General features: G+C 39.9%; 1 protein-coding gene and 1 long non-coding RNA gene across 3 annotated transcripts; both read left to right on the top strand.

Annotated features, from left to right (window-relative positions):
* The first annotated feature begins 230 nt into the window (after positions 1-230).
* LOC129185089 (uncharacterized) lies at positions 231-4406 on the top strand. The gene is made up of 2 exons (XR_008572039.1): positions 231-1486; positions 2747-4406. It is a non-coding gene; the product is annotated as an uncharacterized LOC129185089 (long non-coding RNA).
* An 8488-nt stretch (positions 4407-12894) lies between these two features.
* On the top strand, positions 12895-18583 carry zfp64 (zinc finger protein 64 homolog (mouse)). 2 transcript variants are annotated; one of them, XM_054789088.1, is made up of 7 exons: positions 12895-13156; positions 13404-13565; positions 14990-15067; positions 15145-15285; positions 15411-15473; positions 15553-15804; positions 17180-18583. In XM_054789088.1, the coding sequence occupies exons 1-7, from the start codon at positions 13108-13110 to the stop codon at positions 18271-18273; spliced, it is 1839 nt and encodes a 612-aa protein (XP_054645063.1). In that variant the 5' UTR covers positions 12895-13107; the 3' UTR covers positions 18274-18583. The 2 variants fall into 2 exon arrangements, with proteins under 2 accessions (XP_054645063.1, XP_054645073.1); XM_054789098.1 differs by lacking the exon at positions 14990-15067.
* Positions 18584-26828: the final 8245 nt, after the last annotated feature.

The raw sequence follows: 26828 nt of genomic DNA, 5'->3' as shown, positions 1-26828 counted from the left end.
ACAAAGAAAAGCACTCTTGTCATATAGAGCCTAGGTTCCCAAAGTGGGGTACGCCATTTGTCATAACAGGTACGTGAATAAAATGATAAAATGAAAAACAAATAGCGCCCAACACTCACAATTACGGGTGAGCCTGAACGCCTCACAGCGCGGGGAGACCGAAACAGGAAGGAGACAGAGCGTCAAGTTGTTCGTTTCTCTGTGTGCATCATATGAACAAATAAGTAAGTTTGATGATTGTTTTGTTCATTAAGAGTGTTTCCTCTTGAAGATTTCATTTATATTGGTCTTCCAATTCATTCCCACAAGCGCAGCGGCGAAAACCTGTCACTGTGTGTGTGGGGATTCACCCGAAAATGAGGCTTCATCGTTGGTTGTATGTATTTTTGTGCTTGGGGTACTATTAAGAAGGGTGTAGTGGTTCTTTTAGAGATGGGACACCATGGAAAGATTCCGGTCAGGTAGTCATTGAATCATCTTTATTACGCAAGTGGATAGGCTCTTTTAGCAATATATGTGTATATATACAGTATGTGTCCAGAGGAGCGTGGGTTTGTCCAAAGGGGTGTGTGTGTGTGTGTGTGTGTGTGTGTGTGTGTGTGTGTGTGTGTGTGTGTTTGTGGTCTTGTTGCGTCACACAACGCACACAAATGACGGACACTTCATTTTCAACAAGCAGGATCGAAGCTAGCAAACTGCTCTCAGTGCTCAGCTAGCTTTTTTTTCTAAGAATGGTGCATTCACGTGCATCACGTAACTCCTCGGGCACAAGTTGCCGCTGCATTCACGGACACTTGGAAATCACAGGAAACGCACCCAAACATGCACATGCGGCCCAAATCGCGTGATATTTACAAAAACAACCACTTGCTGCTCATAACAGTAAGGCAATGTTACAAAATCTTTTACTTATAAATAATCAACATTAAACATTCGGACAGATGCTGCTTTATCATCATTGGTCAACTTTCCCCTTCAGTTTGGTATAAAACGAATATGCACAATTAAACATAGCCATCGTTAGTGGACAAAACAAGTGACGCTCAAACTGAAGCCATTCAAAATACACACTTTTGACCCGGAATTACTATAAAATGAATGAACCAATGAATTATGTTCAATATACATACATACATGACTTTGGGTCAAGTGTCTGAAGGGGGTGTACTACTGTAAAAAGCTTGGGAACCACTGATGTAGAGGATCTTTGAGTGGTGTTTTTAAAAAAAAAAAATTTTTTTAAACAGCAGCGCGCTCCATCTCATAGAGCAGTGGTTCCCAAACCTTTTACAGTGGCGTGTGGGGATGAATTGGAAGACCAATATAAATGAAATCTTCAAGAAGAAACACTCATAATGCACAAAATAATCATCAAACTTGCTTATTTGTTCATATGATGCACTCCGAGCAATGAACAACTTGACGCTCTGTCTCCTTCCTGCTCGGGCCTCCTCTTGCCATGAGGCGTTCAGGATCTTTCGTAATTGTGAGTGTTAGGCGCTATTTGTTTTTCTTTTTTATTCACATACCCCCCATGACAATTGGCGTATCCTTGAGTCCTGTTTTTGCACCGCATCCTTAAAAGCAAGCGAGCACCAGAAAAGGGCGGTCGTATGGGGGCTGGAGGGGCGAACGGTCGGTGTCATGGCTTACAAAAAACAACAAAAACAGTGCTGAATCGGATACGATTTGAATGTTTTCTCTCATATTGGGCCTCATCGACGCGGACGCCTGAAAACGGCGAACGTGCTTGCCTCCCTGAGCGGCGGCGCTAATGAAAGCGCAGGACGCGTGGTTGGAACGTAGAAAAAGCGTCTTCTGATGAGAAATGTCAGCGCTTTCCATAAATACATCTTTGTTCCTTTCCCATTTTGCTGAGCCGACACTTCCAAAATGTCAGCCACAACCAAGTGGATCCTGCAGGAGGCCTCAACTGACGCTGCTATTGGCTGACGTAGGACGCCCCCTGCTGGCTACACAGCGAACAACACCACCCTGTGAAACCAATGCACTGCAATGAAATATTTCACTGCATTGAAACATCGGCTCTTCAGGCTTTTTATGGCGCGCTCTCCTCCTCCCGAGGACGCATCCGTCCCTCCGGTGCGCCACAGCCGCATGATCTGCATGGCTTCACACACACACACAAAGAGCATGCATGGCGTGTGGCCGTGCTTGCACTTCGCTCTTGTGCATGAGACGCCATCAGGACGCATCACCCGACGCTCGCTTGCCGAGGAGGAGACACACACTCAGAAGGCCTCAACGTGATGCGATATCACAGCAGATCATAGCAAAAATCACCTACTGGGGGCCTGTGCGTCCCCCAGTGGCCGTGAGCAGCATGGCGACGACATGAGGGCCTTCTGATAGGATCTGTTTAAAAATAATATACAAAATAAGGTTAATAATCAAATATAATATGTTGTGGAATAATAAGAATCACAACAAGACGCATCTGCAGTTGAGGGAGAAGGGCTACCTCGTTTATTTCGTTCGCCCTTAAATAGACCAAATGAACAATAACAATGACCCAAGTCAATATGTGGATAGAATGAATGTAGATCATAGCTTCAACTTCAGACAGAAATAAGTGGTTAAGTTGTATAGCATGTGTTAGCAGTCAACATGTGATAGGCACTGTTGCTTTACTGACCTGTTATACCAGCAGGCCTTCCTATTGTACGTATTGCTTATGCTATACTGTATATAAAAGCCCCAGTATTGAAGTTTCTTATTGTTTTAGATCCGTGCTGAGTATCCTCCAGTTGCTCTTGATAAGACTCCGACCTTCATTCCTGTTCCAGGTTCTTATTCCTGATGTACCAGGTATGATCCAACTGGTTGCCAGTCATTTGGCGTGATGTAACTCATGAAGTAAGTGCCGGAGCATGTTGCTCTGGGCAGTGTGAGCCCAACTGGTTCACAACCGAGGACTTGGCAAAGCGGTAGTGTGGTGGGATCGTGGGAAGAGCACCTGACACCCACATTTACCAGCCAAGTAAACTGGCACGTGTGCACGTGAACCTTTCTATGTTCTTCCCCAGGAAGGCGCAGCGCTGCAGGTGGCGTAGATGGGACCCAGGGCTTCGGCCCGTCCTGAGGGAGGAGACGTCGTCCTCAGGGGAGCTTCAATCCCAGGGTCTACATTGGCGCCATGGGGCGTGCCGGATGAGTTTAACGCTCGTATTCAGGTGGGGCCGGATATGAACAATATTTGCTCTGGTGGGTCATGGTCAATAAAAAGATAGCTTGGATCAATGACATTACATACATTCTGTCCTGATGGCCTGGCTGAGTAGAATGTAGCGTATATATGCAGTGTAGTCTGTACTCACTGCATCAGAACCCTCAGTGAAAGGATCACAGATAGGAACACAATTAATATGGCATCTCTGTATACTTAGCTATTCAGTAATCATTTTAGATCATCTACCGTTACTCACTCAGTGTTTGGGTCAATACTATTTACAGTATTCACACTACGTTTTACTTAGGTACAGATATTAAAGTTGCAGTTTGATGTACTCTGGTCAATTTAGAATAAATCATTTTTAAAGGCAATCAGGCTAGTATTAGGTACACTATTAGCTGTAGGAAAAGATCGTTCCAGCAGAGATGGCGCCTTCCCAGGCCTCATCCGAGGAGCGAGACCACTGCGGCTGAAACGGCATTCGAGGAAAGGAGCCAGTGTGAGCAGAAAATGACGTCCATCCGGGAGGCTGGCGACGTCCATCCAGGAGGCTCCTACATGTCTGTGAACGAGGCCCCACATCACAAGGGGTCCCTCCAGATGACATCGTGCTGATCATCAGTGAGTGATTGGAAAAAGGGACTGAAAATGGCCAACACCGTTCTTACATAATAATCCTCTGGGCGGTGATAATGTGAGCAGAAACATTGCTCTCGACCCCCTCTACCTTGCCCCACACCGAGTCACTGCCCATAACACTCTCCCCTCTCCCCCATGCCCATTGTTCAGGACAAGCATGCATCAAGATCCCCACGAACTTGATTCGAAAAAATGGACAAGTCAAAATGGTGCCGGGACATTTCGATTTGAATGAGGGGTCAAGGCTGGTCAAAGAGACATTTTGTTTGTTTTGGGGGTTTAGGACCCCCCCAAAAGGAGGGATTATATTGTAAAATGATTCTTTTCCTGTGAACTCCAGATTACTTTTTGTTTTGTGAACGCCAATTGAACTCATGAGGCCTACGTGACTTAGGGGGGGTCAACGGGACCTGACTTACACAAGATGTTTTCCAGATGTTACGTGATTCCAAAATGTCCTGCCAAAGGTTCCAAATAAGGACGGTGTTCTGGTAATCCACGTCATTGTTATTGTTCACTTGGTCTATTTAAGGGCAAACGAAATAAACGAGGTAGCCCTTCTGCCTCAACTGCAGATGCGTCTTTTGTGCTTCGTATTATTCGGTTTCTAATTCATGAATAATAGACAGACAAATACTGTAGTTATTTATCTTTTAAATTAAGAAATGAAGGTTAAATATTTGATTTATTAATTTATTTCATTTATGTCATATTTGGCCAATTAATAAATTAAATAAATTAACAAATCAAATCTTTATTTTAACATTTAATTTAATATAATGTATTATATTTTTTTACTTTATAAAATATATATAGTTAACATATAATATATTCAATTTAATTCTTTTGATTTATTAATTTATTTCATTTATTTATTTTTTTACTTTCAATAGATACAGTCAAACCTGTCTTAGCGGCCACCTTTATAGAACGGCCACCTGCCTATAGCAGCCACTGAAAAATCCCCCCCAGCAAATTTACATGTTATAGACCCTAAGTATAGCAGTCACCTGTCCAACGTGGCCAGCGGCCACCCATTTTGTCTCCCTTGGTCAATATCTGACCGCATATAGCGGCCAAATTACCAACTCAAGTAGAAGCTTCATGCACAAAAAAGTTTCGTTTTTCAATCAATGAAGCCGTCGTGTGTAGACTTTAATTACTGAGTCCTAGCTCAGTCACAATCATTCACAAGATCCACACAAACTGTCAGTTGTTCCACATAAAAAAGCCGTCTTCTTTTGAGCTTGCTATTTCCTGGTCAAACATGTAACTTTAAGAGCATTTGCATCAAAACATTACCGCAAAGTAGGCTGGGAACAGGACGTGCTCCCAGCGACGCTACAATAAAAAAAAAAACATACGCTAGCATGCATGCGGCAGCGGGAGCAAAAATGAGTTGGGTTGTACTTAATTGAAGTATTTTAGAATGTACTCATGTTATTTTTCATCAATCCTCATCCACAAATCCATCAAAGTCCTCATCTTCTGTATTCGACACAAACAAAGCCGTCTTCTTTTCCGTTCGCTACTAGTCTGTTAACTTGTCAGTGTTATTCAGCTCCGAAGCAAAAAAGGAAACTTCTCCTGTTGCTTCTGCCGACTTTATTTCTTGAACGCGGCCACCAGACAGCAGTTCAGAACACACACACATCTCTCAGCATCGTCTCTCCTTTCTGCTTGCCCACAAGCCAAAGGTTAAACAAGCCCCACTACATAGCTGTCCAGCCAATGCCTGTAAGAAATGACACCGTTTATTTCCTGGTGTGCACTGGTCAATACTGTAATGCCGCTTGTTGTGGGGAAGGAGAGACTCACGTCGCCGATGCACTTTAATGGCTTTATTAACAGCGGAGAACACTGCAGGACTTTACATCCACACCAACATAAACACACTTCCCAACTCTCTCCAAACTCACAGCTAGCACTGAGCCTAGCTCTCCTGCTCGGGACGCCCACCGTCACTTCCCGTCACTTCCTGATGAACTAAAGCTGTAATGAAACTCTGCCGTATAAAAAGTAAAATATTAAAAACGAGCCTAAGACATTACTAGCACAGCTTTGTTCTGTGGGTCGTGGATATATTCTATCAGTTATTATTAAGCCTCTAGCTTCCTTTTAGTAAGTAAAAACCTTGGCTACGATTGCACTACATTGTCATGTAGACCTACAAAGTACACTTGGAAGAACAAGAGGTGAATAAATGTATTGCAACTGATGTGAAACTGATGAGGGGTAGGATTAAATAAGCTTTGCTTCTTCCTACTCCTTTTTGGACATGCAAAATTGTGAATTGTACTATGTGATGTGCTACTGTTTGACTCATGCATGTTCAGGATTAAAACCATGAACCATGATAATAACAAGCCTAGTAGTGCTGTACAACTTTTATCAGCAGTCCGCAGTGCCATCTACTGGTCAACATTATTATTATTTTTTCCCTTTTTTTTCCTCTACTGGTCAATATTCGAACTGGACGCCAACCTGTCTATAGAGGCCACCTGTCTATAGCGGCCACTTTTGCAGACTCCCTCTAGTGGCCGCTATAGACAAGTTTGACTGTACTTTATTCCTCTCCAAGAGAAATTTACATTGGAAAAAAATGTCATAATGAACTTAATCACAAAATAAAACAACCAGGGCAAGACATGAGCAATAAGAAAATAGAATAAACAAATACGGACCATGTCAAATTTGTTTTAATAATAATAATGATAATACATAATAAAGTATATATATATATATATATATATATATATATATATATATTCTAATCAATTTTTTTATAAAGTAAAAACTATAAAACATTACATGAAATAATACTTTTTGATTGAACATTTGATTTATTAATTTATTTAATTTATTAATTGGTAGTATGACATGAGGGCATTCTTTTTCCAGCCATGAAAACTAATTTTCAATACAAATATGTAAAGATGAATCGTCAGAAATAATATATAATAAATTGTTAATATGCAGACATATGTGTTTTTTATTCCAAAATATATCTTATATTAATTGTGGTCAAATCTGGCATGAGGGCTTTCTGAGGGGATTCTTTTCTAGCTATGAAATTAATTTTAAAAATATATAAAAATAAAAGTAATAAACAAAATCATAAATAATATATACTAATTAATATATTAAATATGTTTTAATAGTTTTTTTATTTTTAAAATATGATCACATACACAGTAATAAAGCAATAATAAAAATAGCGCTATTATTTAACCATGCCTTTCAAATTCTGTCCATGACCTCATCTTTGACTTTGTTGTAGTTTTCAAATTTCATTTAAAAACATACATTTTTAAAATCAGTTTTATTTCAAAATAATAAACTATTTGGACTGAGATGACAAATAATATGCCCCCCCCCAAAAGCCCCATTCTGTTCTTGAATGTGTTATGACTTTGTCCAGCAGAGTGCTCTCATGAGTGTTTTTGGCCGTAGGTCCTTAAAACCGGCAAAGACGCTCCTGTTTTATAAAGGATCTTTGACTGGCGTTTTTGCAGCAGGGCCTGAAATGTGCTAGCGATGGCAAAGGTGAAAAGCCTGGTGATTACCATAGAACAAGACATAGCGCTTCTAGGCTGCCCAGTCCGAGCCTGGTGACGATACATCACAGCATATCATAGAAAACCACACGTGCCGTCTAATCTGGTGGAATAAAAAATGATATTTTTGTAAATAAATCATATAAATAAACCATTTGAATGTGCTGTAAACAGATTTTTCCTATTCTCCTTTAAACTGTAATAATCTTAACTCAATCCACCCCCCCCCCCCCCCCACCCCCCACCCCCCAACTCATGACATGAAATAAGGCTCTTAGGTGACAAAGCAGGATTAATATTTGATGGCAAATATGATTTAAAAAGGGTGGGTGGGGTGGCGTGAAAGGGTGAAAGAGACACGAGTGTATGGTTGGTGATGTTGGGGGGGGGCCCTCAAGTGGAGGCCAGGTGTAATTACAAGCCTACAAGTCATTGCACAATGTGTCAATATGACGTCTCGTGACACATTCTGCCATTAAGCAGCATTTTGTTGGTCGTTTTAATTGACTCTTTTCGTTTCATTTCAATTCATTCTTTTCATTTTACTTTTCGGGACGATACCGGTAACGTATCGACAGTAGCTCACCATTACTTTTTTTTTTTAAAATTCAATTGCATATTTTCACAGTTTAGAATATGACATCCATACACTATATTCTATGACTTTCTAGAATCATTTTTCAGTTCAAACAAATTCTACAAAAATCTATTTTAAAAATATTTTAAAATATCACATTTAGAATAAATTTAATTTAATTTTATTATCCTTATTATTTTTAATTTAGTTTATTTTTTTAATAGAAACATCTAATTTAGAATAAATGTTGTTATTATTATTAAATGTTTTAAATTAAATAAAATAAATCCAATAAAATTATATTTTAAAAGACCATTTTAAAAATGTCATTATAAATTGTAAATAAATAAATTAAATGCAAATGTATTAAAATGTCATGTTTATATTATTATTATTTTTAAATTCAATTTAAAATGTATTTTATTTATTTTTATTTTTAAATGGAATTTATTTTATTTTAAAATAAAATATATTAAATATAAAAAAATGTTTTTAAAATTCTAATTTAAAAAAATGTCATATTAATATTATCATTATCAAATTTAATTTAGAATCTATGTTTTTTTTATTATCATTTAAAAAAAATACTGCTTCTTTTTTGGGACTACAAATGTAAACGTATAAATGTATAGAATGAAAGTAGCACGCCATTCATTTTTTATTTCATAATTACATTTTCATGTTTGACTTAAACAGCATATTTTCATAAATTATAATATTGCATACACAGAGTCTAGGACTTTCTGGGATTCTTTTTACATTGAAATAAATTCAATAAACGTCGTATTTTTTTTAATTACAATTTAGAAGAATTTGGAAATTATTTAATTTTATTATTATTTTAAAATTATTTTTATTTATTATTACGTATTATTATTACATTTCATTGAGAATAAATTGTATTTTATTCATATTGTTTTTATTTTTTTTTTAATGCTGCTTACTTTTTGGGACTACAAATGTAAACAAACAAGCGTATAGAATGAAAGTAGTACGGCATTTTTTTTTTTTATTAAAAAGCATATTTTCACCAGTTATAATATTGCGCACATAGAATCTACGACTTGCTGGCAACCAATTGACATTGAAATTATTCAATTTAACTGTATTTATTATTTCCTTTATTTATATTTAAATACATTCAATAAAAATCATATTTAAAAATTAAAAAAAATCTAATTCAGAAGAAATGTCATTTTATTTATTTATTTTTGTATTGTGTTTAGAAGAAATTTTATTTTATTTTATTTTGTGATCATTATTATTATTTAATTTAGAACACATTTAATTGTATTATGATTATTGTTCTTTTTAGGTTTACAATAAGTTTGCTCAGCGTACTGGAGCGTCATGTAGCCGGCTCCAGCGGGAAGCGAGCGGGGCTCGGGCACAAGGTCGACAGGCGAAGAAGCCACCTCGCCGGTCGCCACTCATCTGAATTCAAACCGAACACATCAAAGTATCGCGTCCTCACAATGGCGTGTAAATCTGTTTTCTTTTGATGCACATTTAACGGCGGCAGCTTTCCGCGCACTCCATTTGCACGCCCTTCGCTCACATGGAATTATTTATTGCGGACTTCACCGTGTGCGTCGTCGGTAGCAGCGTAAAAGTCTTCTGATTGACATGCTGTGTGTACACGGAGATGTTGAAAGACATCATTGCAGTATTTTATATACGTGTGTGTGTGGATTTGTGTGTGTGTGTGCACACTTCCTGTTTGCCTTGAAGGATTTTGTGCTGTCTCAGCAGGCCGGGAATCAGGCCAACGTCCCGAGCAGCAATGAGCCAGTTAAGGAGCTGCCAGGGAAAATGGCGCCGTGTGTCAGTCACGTTCACGGCTTATTCACATAAAGACGCTTTCTACTTCGCTCGCCCCAACAAGCCACTAAATTACCCCCGCTAGTTGAAAGATGGCCGAGTGTGCGTGTGCGTTTGTGTGTAAGTACCTTGTAAGAGCAGCTCCATGTGAAATATGAGCTTGTAGGAGGCAGCCGCTCGTGCTAAATGTGGCTACGACATGCTCGCGTTCAAGCCCACAGAGTTGGGAAGTAACTTCAGTACTAACTAAAGTAACTTCACTAGTAAATGTGAATTTCTCTAGGAGATTAATAAAGTATTTATCTATTTATCTGTATATCTAGCTTTTTTATTCCTAACAAGGCAAACGAGGGGATGAAGCGACCACACCGGATCCTCTGAGGCCCCACGTCAAAGTAGAAAAAGAGGTGAAACAGTGTTGATAGTTGTCAAAAAAAAGTCAGAATTTTTCGGGGAAAAAAGACGTAATATTCCTGGGAGAAAAAGTTATGATTTTAGCTTCATAAAGTTGTAGCATTATTAATTTAATTATCATGAGCAACAAAGTTGTAGTATTCCATGAACAAAGTACCGGTATGAGAAAGTGTGGTCATTTTACCAGACAAAGAAGCAATATTATGAGAAGATGACATCATTTAACAAGAATACATTTGTAATATTACATAAACACTGTAGCAATATTATTAATACTAATATATAATATTATATTATATATACACTCCTGATCAAAATCTTAAGACCAGATTTGCGACAAAATACATTTTTTAAAAGTAATTGATTGAAAACAACAATTAAACTGAAATAGGTTGTTTATCAGCTCATCAAAAGACCACAGGCTATTAAAGCCAAAATCTGCTCAAAATGTTCATTTTCTGTCAGGCATTCACACGGTCATGCCCTCCTGATGGCTAAAGCTAAGAAGCTTTCTCTTTTTCAACGTGGTGGGATTGTGGAGCTGCATAAGCAAGGCCTCTCGCAGCGTGCCATTGCTGCTGAGGTTGGGTGCAGTAAATCAGTCATTCTACATTTGTTGAAAGATCCTGAGCATTATGGAACAAAAAAGTCAAGTGGTAGACCCAAAAAATCACACCTGCGCTGAGCCGGAGGATCCGATTGGCTGTCCATCAAGACACAGGGCGGTCTTCCACCCACATGAAGGCCCTTACTGGTGCCGACTGCAGCGCACTAACCATCAGACGCCATCTGCGGGAAAAGGCTTTAAAAAACAAATACGAATTCAAAGACCTCGTCTCCTTCAATGCCACAAAAGTGCCCGTTTAGACTTTGCCAGGGAGCATCAAACATGGGACATTGAAAGGTGGAAACAAGTTTTATTCTCTGATGAGAAAAAATGTAACCTTGACGGTCCAGATGGCTTCCAACGTTACTGGCATGACAAGGAGATCCCACCTGAGATGTTTTCTACCCGGCACAGTGGAGGGGGGTCCATCATGATCTGGGGTGCTTTTTCATTCAGTGGAACACCGAAGCTTCAGGTGGTGCGGGGTCGTCAAACGGCGGCCGCTTACGTGCAGATGTTGCGGCGGGCGTCCCTCATGACTGAGGGCCCTCGTCTGTGTGGTAACAGCTGGGTTCTTCAACAGGACAACGCTGCAGTTCACAATGCTGGCTTGACCAAGGACTTCTTCAGGGAGAATAACATCACTCTTTTGGACCATCCTGCATGTTCCCCTCATTTCAATCCCATAGAGAACATTTGGGGATGGATGGCAAGGGAAGTTTATAAAAATGGCCATCAGTTCCAGACAGCTGATGCCCTTGGTGAAGCCATCTTCACCACTTGGAGCAATGTTCCCACTAGCCTCCTGGAAACACTCGCATCAAGCATGCCCAAAGCCATTTTTGAAGTGATTAACAAGAACGGTGGAGCTCCTCATTACTGAGTCCTACTGAGAACATTCTTTGTTCCAGTTTGAAGAGTTTTTTGTTATTTTTTGAGCGATGGTCTTAAACTTTTGATCAGCTGATAAACAACCTCTTTCAGTTTAATTGTTGTTTTCAATAAATGACTTTTTCAAAGTGCTTTTTGTCTCACTCCCCCTTCTTGTTTTTGCATATTGTAGCTCTACTTAAAACCTCATTGAGATCCAAATGTGCAAAATGCAAATTCTACTATTTTTCAACTGGTCTTAAGATTGTGATCAGGAGTGTATTTATATATATTAGTTAGTACTGATATATTATATTAGTATATATTAATACAAATATGTTATTATAATATATTAGTTGATGAGTATCATTAATAAATTATCTGATAATTATGTTATTAAATATTATATTGTTATCATTATATTTAATAATATAGTGATTACATGATAATAAATTATATCATAATAATTGTTATATTGTAATATGGATAATCTATTACTTTATATATATATACATTATAATATAATAATATATGTAGTAATTTCATGGGAATAAAAACGTAATATTCTGAGGAAAAAGTTGTGATTTTACATGAATAAAGTTTACCTGAATAAAGTTGTAATGCTACCAAAAAAACAGCTGTAATTCAAATATTATGAGAGATGCTAGAAATGATTTGATTATATAATAAAGATGTAATATTCTGAGAAAAAAAACTGTTTCTATTTCACGAGTGAAGTTGTAACATTACGTGAATAAAGCCATAGTAAGAGAAATGGTGGTCATTGTGCGAGAATAAAGACGTAATATTACAAGAAACAAGGAAATTGCACAAGAACAATGTGAAAAATGTGTAATTTAAAAAAGATTAAGTTGGAGTATTACAAATAATCATATTTCAAGAAAAAAAGTGGAAAATATAGCATTTTATGAAAAAAACACTTTATTTAAACTGTTTATAGTTTTGTGACTTTGATTATCATTTGTATATTTTTAAATTATCCTGAAAAAGTGAGTGAATTGACATAATTTGGTAATGAATATTATTTTACATTAGCATTTTCATTTAATTCAAATGTAGTTTTATTACTTGTGAATCTATATGGCTTCGAAATCCTTTTTTTTTTTTTGGCTTCCAAATCCCTTTTTTTATTACAACCCTGCGTGTGACGTCACCAGGACAACCCCTCTGCGCACGCGTGTCTGGCAGCCGTAAACCTGAGTTGACATGTCGTAAACCTCACCCGAGTTGATGTTGTTGTCGCTTTGCTACTTGTGTATGTTTTTTGGCGTGAACCACCCTGAATGTTGTCAAGTAATGATGATTATTTTAGCATCATGAAGGAACAAGTCGTTGTTGTGATCAAAGTCTGACTCGGGTTGGAAGAAAGTGGTCGTGTTTGCCGCGGAAGGGGCCAGGACATGACTTGATGTGTCGCCAAATAAGCTTGACTATGGCGGCGGCTTACGACGCAGAAGGTATGAAAACAACAATTTCCTTCAATGTGCTTCTACTTTTACGTTTGTCCCTTGCTAACAAAGCAGAAAGTGATATGCAGTAACACATATGAACTCTCTCATTACTTTGTACGCACAATACCCTTGCTTGCTCGGAACATAACAGCTTATATACTTCCGGGTTCTTTCCCCAGCACTAAGCTTTATGGGTAACGTAGTACGTAACCTTTAACTATGAACGTCTAAATGAACGTGTTTTCCCTTGCAGGACATTCTGTGGTGGTGGAGGTGAGCCCTGACATCCACATTTGTGGATTCTGTAAGCAGCAGTTCAACAATTTCCAAGTGTTTGTGGCACACAAGCAGACTGGATGCTCTCTACAAAGCATGAGGAACAGCTCAGCCACAACTACAGCTTCTCCCCTGCCAGGTGACCTCCACATCTTCTTCTCCTACTGCTTGTATTCGTGAAATATAGTCGTACTTCCTTGCTTCTCATCTTGCTGATGTCCATCTTCTCACTTCATGCTCATGTCCTCCTTAGCTCTGGTGTCCATTTCCATTTTCTATTGGTCTTCTTTACTCTCAAGTCTTCATCATTTTCTCATGTCTTCTTTTCACATTCTCATGCTTACTTGTGTCATTTTGCTCCTCATCAAATGCTGTCTTCCTCTTTACTTCTCATGCTCCATTCATCATCTCATGTTCGTTTTGCTTCTTCTTGCTCTCGCACCACGACATTTCAGCTTCTCATCTTGTTTTCGGCTCTAATTTTTCTTCTTTCTCATCCTCGTCGCTTGTCTTGTCATCTTCTCATGTTCTTTGCCTTCATCTGATCACCTTCTTAGCTCTCATCTTATGTCCCTCTTAGCATACTTGTTAGGCTTCATTCATCATCTCATGTTGTTCTCAGCTCTCATCCCAATCTTTATCTTCCCGTGTTGTCATCTTCTCTACTGTCTGCTTACTCCTCTTCTCCTCTTCTTTTTTGTTCTCCTCCTGCTGATCTCCTCATGCTCCTAGTTGTCTTCATCCTCTCATGTTCTTTTTGTACTCATTCTGCTTCATCCTCTTCTCATGTCCGTTGCTCTCCTCTTGCACCTCTTCGCCTCCTTATGTTCTTCTTGCTTCTCATCCTACTACTGTTCCTCTTCTCATCTTATTTTTTGCTCTCGTTCTGCCCCTCGTCATCTTCTCATCTTCTTTTTTGCCTGGTCATCCTCATCATCCTGTGTCCCTTTTGTTCTCATCCAGCTCCTCTTGATGGTCTTCTCATGTTCCTTGCTCTCGCACTGCTACATTTTGTCTTCTCATCTTTTCGGCTCTATCTCATCCTCATCGCCTCTCATCTTTTTTTGTTGTCATCCCACTGCTCTCCTTGTGTTCCTAGTTGTCTTCTTGTGTTCTTTTTTGTTGGCATTCCGATTCAGTATCTTCTCATGCCCATTGCTCTCCTCTTGCACCTCTTCACCTCCTCATGTTCTTGCTTCTCATCCAGCTACTATTCATCTTCTCATCTTTCTTGCCTGGTCATCCTCATCATCTTGTGTCCCTTTTGTTCTTATCAAGCTCCTCTTGATGGTCTTCTCATGTTCCTTGCTCTCGCACTGCTACATTTCATCTTCTCATCTTCTTTTCGGCTCAAATTTTTCTCCTTTGTCATCGTTGTCACTTCTCACCTCCTCATCCTGCTCCTCATCATCTTCTCATGACCTTTTTCACTCTTGCCTGGTCACCCTCATCATCCGGGTCTCACTTTATGGTCTTCTCATCTTATTTTTGGGTCTAGTCTTTGTATTTTCTCATCTTCAGTGCTTCTCATCCTGCTCCTCATCATCTCCTCGTTCTTCTTAGCTCTCCTGCTGTTCCTGATAGCCTCCTCCTCATCTTCTCGTGTTGTACTTTTGGGCCCATCCTGCTCATCTTCTGAAGGTTTTCTTCACTTCCGCTCATCTTGTCATCTCATCTTCTTCTCGCGTTTTCAATGTGTCTCATTTCTCCGTGCTCAGGCTCCAGCATGGAGGTGGTCTTGGAGGAGACGTTCCAGACGTGTCTCCTGAGAGGGGTCAAGAAGATCCTCACCAAACCACAGAAGAGCAAGAAGCTGAAAGACTCGCTGACGTCCAAGAGGCACAGCTGCTGTTTCTCAGGTGCCGTCTCTCAGCTGTTCCATAAACTGGATCAGTAACAATTGGAGGATGCCCAGTTCGATACACGGTGCTCGTTGTGTGTTTCAATAGTAAAAGGAATCGCATGCATGTTTCCTCTTGTTCAGGCTGCACCTTTATGACGCAGTACGGTCAAAAAGACATGGAGAGACACCTGAAAACACACACAGGTACGCGCCCACCTCGCCACCAGACACCGTTTCAAAGTTAACTCTGTCCTTTTACTGGAGCCATCCTTTTGCCACGCAGGCGAGAAGCCGTTTGAGTGCGAGCTGTGCCACAAGCGCTTCAGCCGGCGGGACAAGCTCAACATGCACAGCCGTTCGCACACTGGCGAGAAGCCGCACAAGTGCAAGCTGTGCGCGTACGCGGCGGCCGACAGCAGCAGCCTGAAGAAGCACCTGAGGATCCACTACGACGAGCGGCCCTTCAAGTGTCAGATCTGTCCCTACGCCAGCCGCAACTCCAGCCAGCTCACTGTGCACCTACGCTCGCACACCGGTAGGTCCCAAAGCTTCTTGGCCACGCCCTTACTGAGTGTAGCCAGTGTACTGCTTGTGTAGCAGTGTAGATTTACTGCCATGATTGTGTAAATATATAAGCACTCGTGCATATCCGGATTGTGACGCTACCCCCACCAAGCGAGCAGATCTTCACAATGTCAAAGAATATGTTGGAATTCATGTCACTCCGGAATGAACCGCAGCTCCCACCTGTGCTGGCAGCACTAGTGAGCCGAGTCCATGACACAGCCCCCACCAAGAGAGCCAAGCTTCAGTATGTCAAAGTATATGTTGGAATTCACATTTTTCATTTTTGAAGTAACCGCAGCTCCCCCCGGTGCTGACAGCACTCGTGCAGCTGAGTCCGTGGTGCTACACCCACCAAAGGAGCCGATCTTCAGAATGTCAAAGTACATGTTGGAATTCATGTTGCTTCCGAATGAACCGCAATTCCCCAGTACCGGCAGCACTCGTGTAGCCGAGACCATGACGTGCCCTCATCAAGGGAGCCGATCTTCAGGATGTCAAAGTACATGTAGGAATTCCCATTTCTCCTGAAGTAACCACAGCTCCCCCCAGTCCCGGCAGGACTCGTACGTCTAAGTCCGTGACGCAACCTCTGCCAAGGGAGCCGATCTTCATGTTTCTCCTGAGTGAACCGCAACTCGCCCAGCACTCATGCAACCATGATGCTACCATCACCAAGGGAGCTGATCTTCAGAAAGTACTTATTGTAATTCATCTTTGCCTTCAAGGAACTGCTTTCATGCACTGCCACTACTGTCTGCAAGACACAGTTATCTCACAACTCACTTGTGTTGCCAGCTGTTTACACAATAATGGCTGTGTGTTGATAGTAAATCTAAAGTATATTCAAGTTTACTTCTTACCGTGTTGTCCGTTGACAAGATAAACCACGCAAGTGAGAAGCAAGATAAGCATGTCTTGCCTCCAGTCTAGCATGGTAGTGATAGCCTCACGGTCTGGGGCTGCACGAGTGCTGGCAGCACCGGGGACCTGCGGCTCATTGAGAGGAAACATTCATTTGGACCTGTCGGACATGTTCACAGTGAGGTGTTAAAAATTCATGTTTCCCTTCAGTGAACCGCAGCTCCCCAGTGCCAGCAGCACTCATGGATTCTACCACTTGTAGACTGTAGACACGTCACAGTTAACTCGCTACTCACGTGTGTTGCCATATATTTACACAATAGTAGGTGTGACTCATTTTCAGTTAAACAAGCTGTACACTGTCTACTCTAAAGTGTCTCCCAGGTTGCTGTCTATTGTATAGTCCCTACATATACCGTCCTAAAAACCCTTGTGGAAATACTGTCGATTTTTGTAGACATTCTTGCCTTGTCTCGTCCAAGGTGATGCACCCTTCCAGTGCCAGCAGTGCGACGCCAAGTTCAAGATCAACTCGGACTTGAAGCGGCACGTTCGGGTACACTCGGGGGAGAAGCCCTACAAGTGCGATCTGTGCGAGTACCGCTGCGCCATGAAAGGTAACCTCAAGTCGCACGTTCAGATCAAACACGCCGCCGAGAACTCCTTCCATTGCGCACACTGCGACTTTAAGTGCGCCAACAAGACGGCGCTGCGTCAGCACTCGCGCCAACACCGGCCCGTTCAGCCCGTCCAGTGCCCCAAGTGCACGTACTCCTGCGCCAGCCGGGGGGCCCTCAAGGTCCATGAGAGGATCCACTCCGAGGAGCGGCCGTTCAAGTGCGACTCGTGCGGCTATGCCTCCAAGCAGCGCAGCAACCTGGTCATCCACAGGAAGCGCTTCCACTCGGACACGGCAGAGAAGGGCGGCGGGCGAGGCGGCGGCAAGAGGCCTGGCGACGATCCCCCGAAGCCCGTCAGCTCTCGGTACCGGGCCAAACTGGACGCCACTCGAGCCTTCAGCTGCGACTTGTGCAGTGCTTCGTTTGTCCGGGAGGACTCGCTGAGGAGTCACAGGAAGCAGCACAGAGAAGTCCAAAACCCCCTGCAGGGCCACGTGGGCTCCCCGCTTCCTGCTGTGGCGCCTCAGGTGGAAGTCCCGGTACAGACGGACTCATTGTCACAGCTCAAAATTATTGTCTCTTCAGCGGAGAATTCCAACAAGATGGTTCTGTTGAGTCCAGAACACCAGGACATGGTGGTGAACTCCATGCTGCTGGCGCCTGGGCCATGCCAAAGCGCAGAGGCCACCTACGTACCCCAGACAGTCCTGTTGACGCCACTCCACACCACCACTGCTGACGACCCGCTGCAGCAGGTCCAACCAACTGTTGTCACTCACGACTCTGCCGCTAGCCCGCAGACTTTCATCACCACCTGCACAGAACTGGAGGACCTGAGCGCTTTGGTGCAGGAGGGCGGCACGGAGGTGACAGTTGTGACAGAGGGGAATGGCGCCGTGATGACGACTCCACCCAGTGGCGGCGTAGAGGGTCGAGGGCAGTGCCTTAGCATGTGAGCAGAACTTTTCAAAGGACATAAGCTAACCTTTGAGCCTTCTTGAAGGATGTTGAGAATCTCCTGAGTAAAAGCACTCAAGTCACTGGACTTGCAGCTCCCCAGTTCTTCCACAAGGGTGCAGCAGATAGATGGACGAGAATGACGCCGCCACTCAGTGCAACCTTGCAAGTATTGATTGTTTTCCGCGATGAATAAGTCCTCTGCGGCGTGGGACAAACCCGATGAAGCACAAAGAAGTCCTGCTTGCTAAAAAGCTAGCGTTTCTCTCCACGGATTGATTTTTCAATAAAGTGCCTGTTTGGCTTCAAGCGTCTCTCGTCGCTCTCTTGACTTCAGCACTTAGCGCTTCGAAAACGTCAAGGCTGCACTTGAAGACTCGCCTATTGATTTTTGGTTTCGTCTTTTGTAGCGCCAACAGCTCCCGTTTGAAACCTACTAGTTTGGGTGGACCTGCAGGCTCAAAATATTTGTTTCCCGCAGTACTGCAATCTATTTGTGGCAATACGGAGGGGAGGTAATGACGTAATCATCTCATTTGCATAAGTGCATGATACATTTGCATGTAATTGTAATGGACAAAATGTAAAAAGCACAACAAATATGTTTAGAAATACAAATGTGCTGTTTGTCGCCTTTTTAAAAAAAATTCTCACAAGCAAGAGGGGCCCACGACATCACCCACAAATCTTTGAAAATAGCGATACGTGTTTTGAAAGCAAGCAATTTTTACGCGTTCATGTCTTTGTTTCGCTGGTAATGTTTTTCGTGAAGTGTGAAGATTCTGCACATTGTGTGAACGCACCACAGTTATGCGCTATGAGACGCAAACTATAATGCCACAACAATATTTCGGTGCAGGTCCTGATAAAGGTGCGACTACATGCATATTTTTAAGATGTGCTTGGAATATTACAAGGAATGCCATGTTACAGTATTTATTATTTATATTATTGTCATTTACTTAAATGTGCAAAAAGACTTTCTTTTAAATTGTAAGTTGAAACACTTAAAAATATGTCTATGAATAAATTTGAAACAATAACTCAAAAAAATGAATAGGCTTATATAATAATCATAATATTTTGATCATTTGGACAGTTACTAATTAATTAAAGTTTTTAGATGGTGGGGAAATTATTGGCCTCGATTTTGTATGACTTTCTTCTGTCACTTCTTTTTTTTATGTCACAAACAAGACGGAGCCGCCTGTGAGTGCTTTGAGATGGGGGAGGAGCCCACCTCGTTGAGAAAAACAACAGAAAATGAACGTAAAACAGTGCAAAGCAGTAACCAGCATTTGTACTGTGATTTCACACATATTTCATGTGTAGCTTTGCAATAGAATTGTACAATCAATAATGTACAATAGCGTAGAGTTAGGGCCAGGTGGGATAGTTTTTGTTTTTCCTTTAATATGAGTGAATTTGAACCGAAGCAATAAACACTGTACGTATTTTTTATCTTTAAGAGTATGCCATTTACTATTTGGGAATTACAGTACTGTCATTTTATGTAGTAGTACCAACATTTTCAAAAGTACTTGGACAAGAAAGGACTATTTGAAGTCAAATAAATGGAATATTCTTTCACCTTTTCAAGCCAGGTCATTGCCAAATGAGGTTGTGATGTATGACAAGATGATGTTTTGTTACTGGAGACGTTTTAAAAGCTAATGAAAGAGCTGATGGTTAGCTTTTAAGCTAAGTCAGCTGACATGGTTGAGACGTTTAGGGGACCTTAGTCTCACATTTAAGATGATTTCAACAAGCGCAAGGAACGCATACTTAGTTTAAAAACAACCAAACAGTTTTGCTCAAAGACAGCAGCTGCTATTTGGAATTAGAACAAGCGTTTTAGCCAGCTAGTGAGCTACAATGCTAACTAGCTAATGTTAGCTAGGTCAGACATCTTGGGCCTGTGTGTGATGTCACAGCCAAGATGGTGGCAGTTCAGAAACTCACTGGCGGGGCGTGTGTGTCAAAACCACTTAATTTCACGCCTATTTCATAGTTATTTATCTATGACAGCAGCATGACAAAATGTTTTAAGTGAGTGCTTTAATTTTGTTATGGTTTTTTTCAACTTTCTTTGGTGTCATGAGCACTTTAGGCTTTAATAATCTTAATAGTAAATTTAATTTATTTTTAAGGGGCTTCAAGACACTCAAAGGTGATATATCATATATATATATATGTATATGTGTATATATATATATATATATATATATGTATGTATGTATGTATGTATACCCCTGATGAAAATCTTAAGACCAGTTGAAAAATTGCTAGAATTTGGTTTTCTCCGGGTACTCTGGTTTCCGCCCACATTCCATGCATGCAACATGCATGTTAGGTTAATTGGAGACTCTAAATTGTCCATGGGTATGAATGTGAGTGTGAATGGTTGTTTGTCTATATGTGCCCTGCCATTGGCTGGTGACCAGTCCAGGGTGTACCCCGCCTGTCCCCCGAAGTCAGCAGGGATAGGCTCCAGCATGCCCCCGCAACCCTAAAGAGGAGAAGCGGTATAGAAAATGGATGGATGGATGCATTTTGCACATTTGGATCTTAATGAGGTTTTAAGTAGAGCTACAATATGCAAAAACAAGAAGGGGGAGTGAGACAAAAAGCATTTTGAAAAAGTCATTTATTGAAAACAACAATTAAATTGAAAGAGGTTGTTTATCAGCTGATCAAAAGTTTAAGACCATCGCTCAAAAAATAACACAAAACTCTTCAAACCGGAACAAAGAATCTTCTCAGTAGGACTCAGTAATGAGGACCTCCGCCGTTCTTGTTAATCCCTTCAAAAATGGCTTTGGGCATGCTTGATGCGAGTGTTTCCAGGAGGCTAGTGGGAACATTGCTCCAAGTGGTGAAGATGGCTTCACCAAGGGTATCAACTGTCTGGAACTGATGGCCATTTTTATAAACTTCCCTTGCCATCCATTCCCAAATGTTCTCTATGGGATTGAAATGAGGGGAACATGCAGGATGGTCCAAAAGAGTGATGTTATTCTCCCTGAAGAAGTCCTTGGTCAAGCCAGCATTGTGAACTGCAGCGTTGTCCTGTTGAAGAACCCAGCTGTTACCACACAGACGAGGGCCCTCAGTCATGAGGGATGCCCGCCGCAACATCTGCACGTAAGTGGCTGCCGTTTGACGACCCCGCACCACCTGAAGCTCCGGTGTTCCACTGAATGAAAAAGCACCCCAGATCATGATGGACCCCCCTCCACTGTGCCGGGTAGAAAACATCTCAGGTGGGATCTCCTTGTCATGCCAGTAACGTTGGAAGCCATCTGGACCGTCAAGGTTACATTTTTTCTCATCAGAGAATAAAACTTGTTTCCACCTTTCAATGTCCCATGTTTGATGCTCCCTGGCAAAGTCTAAACGGGCACTTTTGTGGCGTTGAAGGAGACGAGGTCTTTGAATTCTTTTAATGCTTTTTAAAGCCTTTTCCCGCAGATGGCGTCTGATGGTTATTGCGGTGCAGTCGGCACCAGTAAGGGCCTTCATGTGGGTGGAAGACCGCCCTGTGTCTTGATGGACAGCCAATCGGATCCTCCGGCTCAGCGCAGGTGTGATTTTTTGGGTCTACCACTTGACTTTTTTGTTCCATAATGCTCAGGCTCTTTCAACAAATGTAGAATGACTGATTTACTGCACCCAACCTCAGCAGCAATGGCACGCTGCGAGAGGCCTTGCTTATGCAGCTCCACAATCCCACCACGTTGAAAAAGAGAAAGCTTCTTAGCTTTAGCCATCAGGAGGGCATGACCGTGTGAATGCCTGACAGAAAATGAACATTTTGAGCAGAATTTGACTTTTATAGCCTGTGGTCTTAACTATTGATCAGCTGATAAACAACCTATTTCAGTTTAATTGTTGTTTTCAATAAATTACTTTAAAAAAATGCTTTTTGTCTCACTCCCCCTTCTTGTTTTTGCATATTGTAGCTCTACTTAAAACCTCATTAAGATCCAAATGTGTAAAATGCAAAGTCTAACAATTTTCCAAGATTTCTAAGATTTTGATCAGGAGTGTATATCGAGTGTACCTAATGAAGTGTCCATTCCAGATGAGTCACTTTAAAGTGTGCCCTTTGCGTGTGTGTGTTCCTCTTGAAGGTTGCAGCAGTTTGATATTGTTTGCCACTTCTTCACTTCCTTCCTTCCTGTGTTTGAGTGGTGGGGGTCATAAACCACCCCCCCACAACTCCCAACCCCCACCCCCCCAATCTCCCTGCCCTCCTAAAAAAAAAAAAAAGTCATTTCCACTGGCAGCTGCTTAAAGAAAAGTTTGCGAGATGCATTCCTCCACAGCAGCAACCAGCGTGCAACAATGGTTCTCGTACAATATTGGCGTCCCTAATGAAATGACCCGATTGAGCCACCATGTTGAGCATCCGCACAGGTGTCTCTCATTTCCCTTATCTTTGTCGATATGATAAAAGCATAACACACGCTTGGCCTCAACGCGCTGTCCTTTCCTTCGCTCGTTAGCGTGCAACCTTAAACAATCCATCACCGAAGATAACATTTTTTTTTTTTTGCATAGGAAATCATGGAAATGAAAATAGTCTGTTCCAGGGTCAAACTGTGGCCGCCATAGAAATGTACAAGCCACCTTTTAAGTCACATTTTAACATGATTACCTGTCACACGAGTGTAAAGACAAAGATTTTTATTTGAATTAATAAAGAAAGTATACCAGAGTCAAAAATGAAACAGATCAAAAGTCAAACACCACATAAGAACATATGCTAAAAACAACAACAGCGAGCAATAAACAGAGAAATCAAAGGTAATATTCCTAATATTATAAAAAAAACGTTACTCTTACCATAATAATAAATCATATATGACTATAAATAAATCCATAATATAAGTCAAGATAAAAAAATAATATTAATAATGAATAAAATTGAAATAAATAGCACAATGTTGTTATATTATTATTGTATATGCCATCCATCCATCTTTTATGCCGCTTCCTTCACTAGGATCGCGGGGATGCTGGAGCCTATCCCAGCTGACATCGTGCGAGAGGCGAGGTACACCCTGGACTGGTGGCCAGTTATTGTATATGTAAAAGTAATAAGTCAAAGTTAAAAAAAGAAGAATGTAAGTAAGTATATTAATTATCAAATTAATAAGAAGTCCATTTAAATTGCTGGAAATGGAGGATTTCATTTTATTTGAAATTGTAGATTTGAACACTTTAAAAAAAGATTCACTATTAAATTTTACTTTTCAAAAAACAAAAAAAATGTGTTGGCCTCTTTAATATTGACATCATATTTTGATAATCTGGAAAGTTATAAATTCATTATAAATTTATGATAAATAATTATTTAAAATACTATTTAATTTATAATAAATTATGAATTAAATCTTGATTAGAACACTTTAAATAAAAAGTGTCCATTGTCTTCTATTAAATGTTTCTTTGAAACAAAAAAAAACTCAGGAAAGAAGTATTGTCGTATATAATATTTACATAATATTTTGTTAATCTGGAACGGTATTATTTTATACTAAATAAGTAATAATTTTATAATTGATTTAATGTATAATAAATTATACCTTATTAGTTTTAAAAAAGTGTATTGCTTTGATTTGAATGCTGTATTGAAGAATAGTTTAAATTTAACTTTAATAAAATTTAATGAGCACTCTGGCATCTACACTTTAAATTGCGGTAATTTACTATCTAAAAAAATTACGTTAGCCAGGAATTCATTGTCAATGAAAGATTTGAGAGGAATGGTGTTGTCAGAACATGAGTGAGTTGAGTCAGTGTGTGTCCCGAACACTTTGGCTTGTTGTCTTTTTTTCCTTTTTTTTTTTAATCTCAGGGCGGCTTGTCAGGAAGTATTACCCTGACGTCTTGTTGTTGTTGCTGCTTTGAGACTTAAAAACAGCACTTTTTCAAACAAATGTCCTCAGGGAGGAGGGGGCAGAAAAGTTAGTGGAAAAAAACACCCATAAAAGTCTTTTTATGGACAAAGGAACGAGTGAGTGGACACTACCATTGTTTACCATCAACTACAAACGTAACGCATTGTTAACACGTCCTCTGCTTTATTTTTACGCCTATAGGTAGATATTGCCATCCTTAAAAACTTTATTAAGTGTACAGGAAAAGTCTTAAATCACATTTTGTCATTCTTACCTTTCATACAAGTGTAAAAATAAGTCCAGTACTGTTAATAATAATGTCAATAGAAATAGTCTGTTCCAGGGTCAAACTGTGGCCACCATAAAAGCTTTATTAAGTGCACAGGCAATGTTTTAGGTCACATTTGGACATTTTGAAGTATCATACGAGCGTAAAAAGAAGATAGCCACTGTTGTTAATAAGGTAAACAACGTTAGCGTGTGTGACATCACTTTAATACGCGACATGTATGTGGCGTAAATCATCTTATGAAACGTGAAACACGTGCTATGAAATCCTCACTGGCAAAAAAGAAAAAAAAACAAACTTTTTTTTTTTTCCAAAAACAATGCGAGGAATTCCTGGGGTTTCAACAGATGGCTATTAGCAAGCAAAATATTGTCTTTGTTCACACATGCCTTATCCTAGCAAAACAAACATGATGGAAATCGGATCTTTACACATGCAAGCCATTGTGTGTGTGTGTGTGTGTGTGTGTGTGTGTGTGTGTGAGAGAGAGAGAGACGCATGAGTGTGCAGTCCGCCTGCTTTATTTATCTTACCTTGCTTTTAAAATGCTTCTAAAAACCTTCTACTTATGAAGCATTGCATTTGCACATTTGAATCAGAACATAATGTCATAATTATGAGATAAAAAGGCACAAGTATGAATGAAAAAGTTGAAATTACCAGATGAAGTCGTAGTTATGAGATAAAAAGTCATAATCACGAGATAAAAAGTTGAAATTATGAGATAAAAATCCTAATTATGAGCTAAAAGGTCACGATTATGAGGTGAAAACTCATAATTAGGAGATAAAAAAGTTCACTTTGAGATAGGAAAGTCATAATTATGAGATAAAATAGAAATTGTGAGATAAAAAGTCTTAATGATGAGCTTTTTTTTTAGCCTCAACATGGTGTCAAAGCTAAGCTAAAGCTACTGCATATCGCTGCGAACGTCCTGGCTGGTCCTCTAATATTACAGAGCGCTAAAGCTGCTAATGGCGGCGATAAAGACACCGTTTTACTCTCATAGAAGCTAACGTAGCATCACGCATGTGCGCCTCATCAAGGCTACAGCTAGCACCCCAAGCGACCCCCTCCGCGGATGCGAGTCATATTATTTGCTTGACCCCGGCTGGGCCGATCCTTCACGGAAAAAAGACAAAGCTGATGTTTGCAGCGACTTCACAAAACGTCTAAAAGGGACAACAATGGATGATGAATCCTGTCAGTCACCCGAGACTTCCAGTGTGGTGGAAAGTTTCCAACAAGGACCCACACCTTCACCAAACACCCCCACCCCCCAAAATAAAAGCAGCTTTCTGGCCAGACGAGATCAAATTGCTGCTCTCAACACAATCAACCAGTAACTTAACCATTTCATGTGCTATCAGCTTCTTTATTCATAACTATGAACTAACATTACTATACTGTACTTCATTTATACCTATATACTGTACTTTCATATCTATATATATACAGTAGAATATATATATATATATATATAGACTATACTATTTCCGCCACTGAGAGAAAAAATATATCCCAATGGCAAGTCATGATTATGAGTTAAAAAGACATAATCATGAGATAAGAAGTCAGAATTATGGCATAAGAAAGTCATAATTCTAAGATTAAAAAAATCTAAATTATGAGATAAAAAAGTGGAAATTACAGGATAAAAAGTCAGTGTTATGAGATAAAAATCAAAATTACGAGATGAAAAGTCATAATTGTGAGATAAGAAAGTTGTAAGTATGATAAAAAGTTGAAATTACAAGATAAAAAGTCATGATTATGAGATAAAAAGACAAAGTAATGAGATAAAAAGCTGAAATTAAGAGATGAAAAGTCATAATTATGAGGTAAAAAGTTGAAATTACGAGATAAAAAGTCATAATTGTGAGATAAGAAAATTGTAATTATGATAAAAAGTTGAAATTATGAGATGAAAAGTCATAATTGTGAGATAAAAAGACATAATCATGAGATAAGAAGTCATAATTATGAGATCAAATGTTGAAATTAAGAGACAAAAAGTCAAAGTTATGATATAAAAAGATGAAATTACAAGATGAAAAGTCATAATTGTGAGATAAGAAAGTTGTAAGTATGATAAAAAGTTGAAATTACGAGATAAAAAGTTGTAATTATAAGATAAGAAGTCATAATTATGAGATAAAATGTTGAAATTATGAGACAAAAAGTCAAAGATATGAGGTAAAAAGTTGAAATTACGAGATAAAAAGTCATAATTGTGAGATACTGTAAAAAGTTGACATTATGAGATAAAAAGTTGAAATTACAAGACAAAAAGTCAAAGTTGTGAGATAAAGTTAAAATTATGATAAAACGATAAAAGTCATAATTGTGAGATAAAGTT

The sequence above is a fragment of the Dunckerocampus dactyliophorus genome, chromosome 1 (assembly GCF_027744805.1).
Source record: "Dunckerocampus dactyliophorus isolate RoL2022-P2 chromosome 1, RoL_Ddac_1.1, whole genome shotgun sequence".
NCBI lineage: Eukaryota > Metazoa > Chordata > Actinopteri > Syngnathiformes > Syngnathidae > Dunckerocampus > Dunckerocampus dactyliophorus.
The sequence above is the reverse complement of the archived record's forward strand: the minus strand, read 5'-3'. Positions and strand labels throughout refer to the sequence as shown.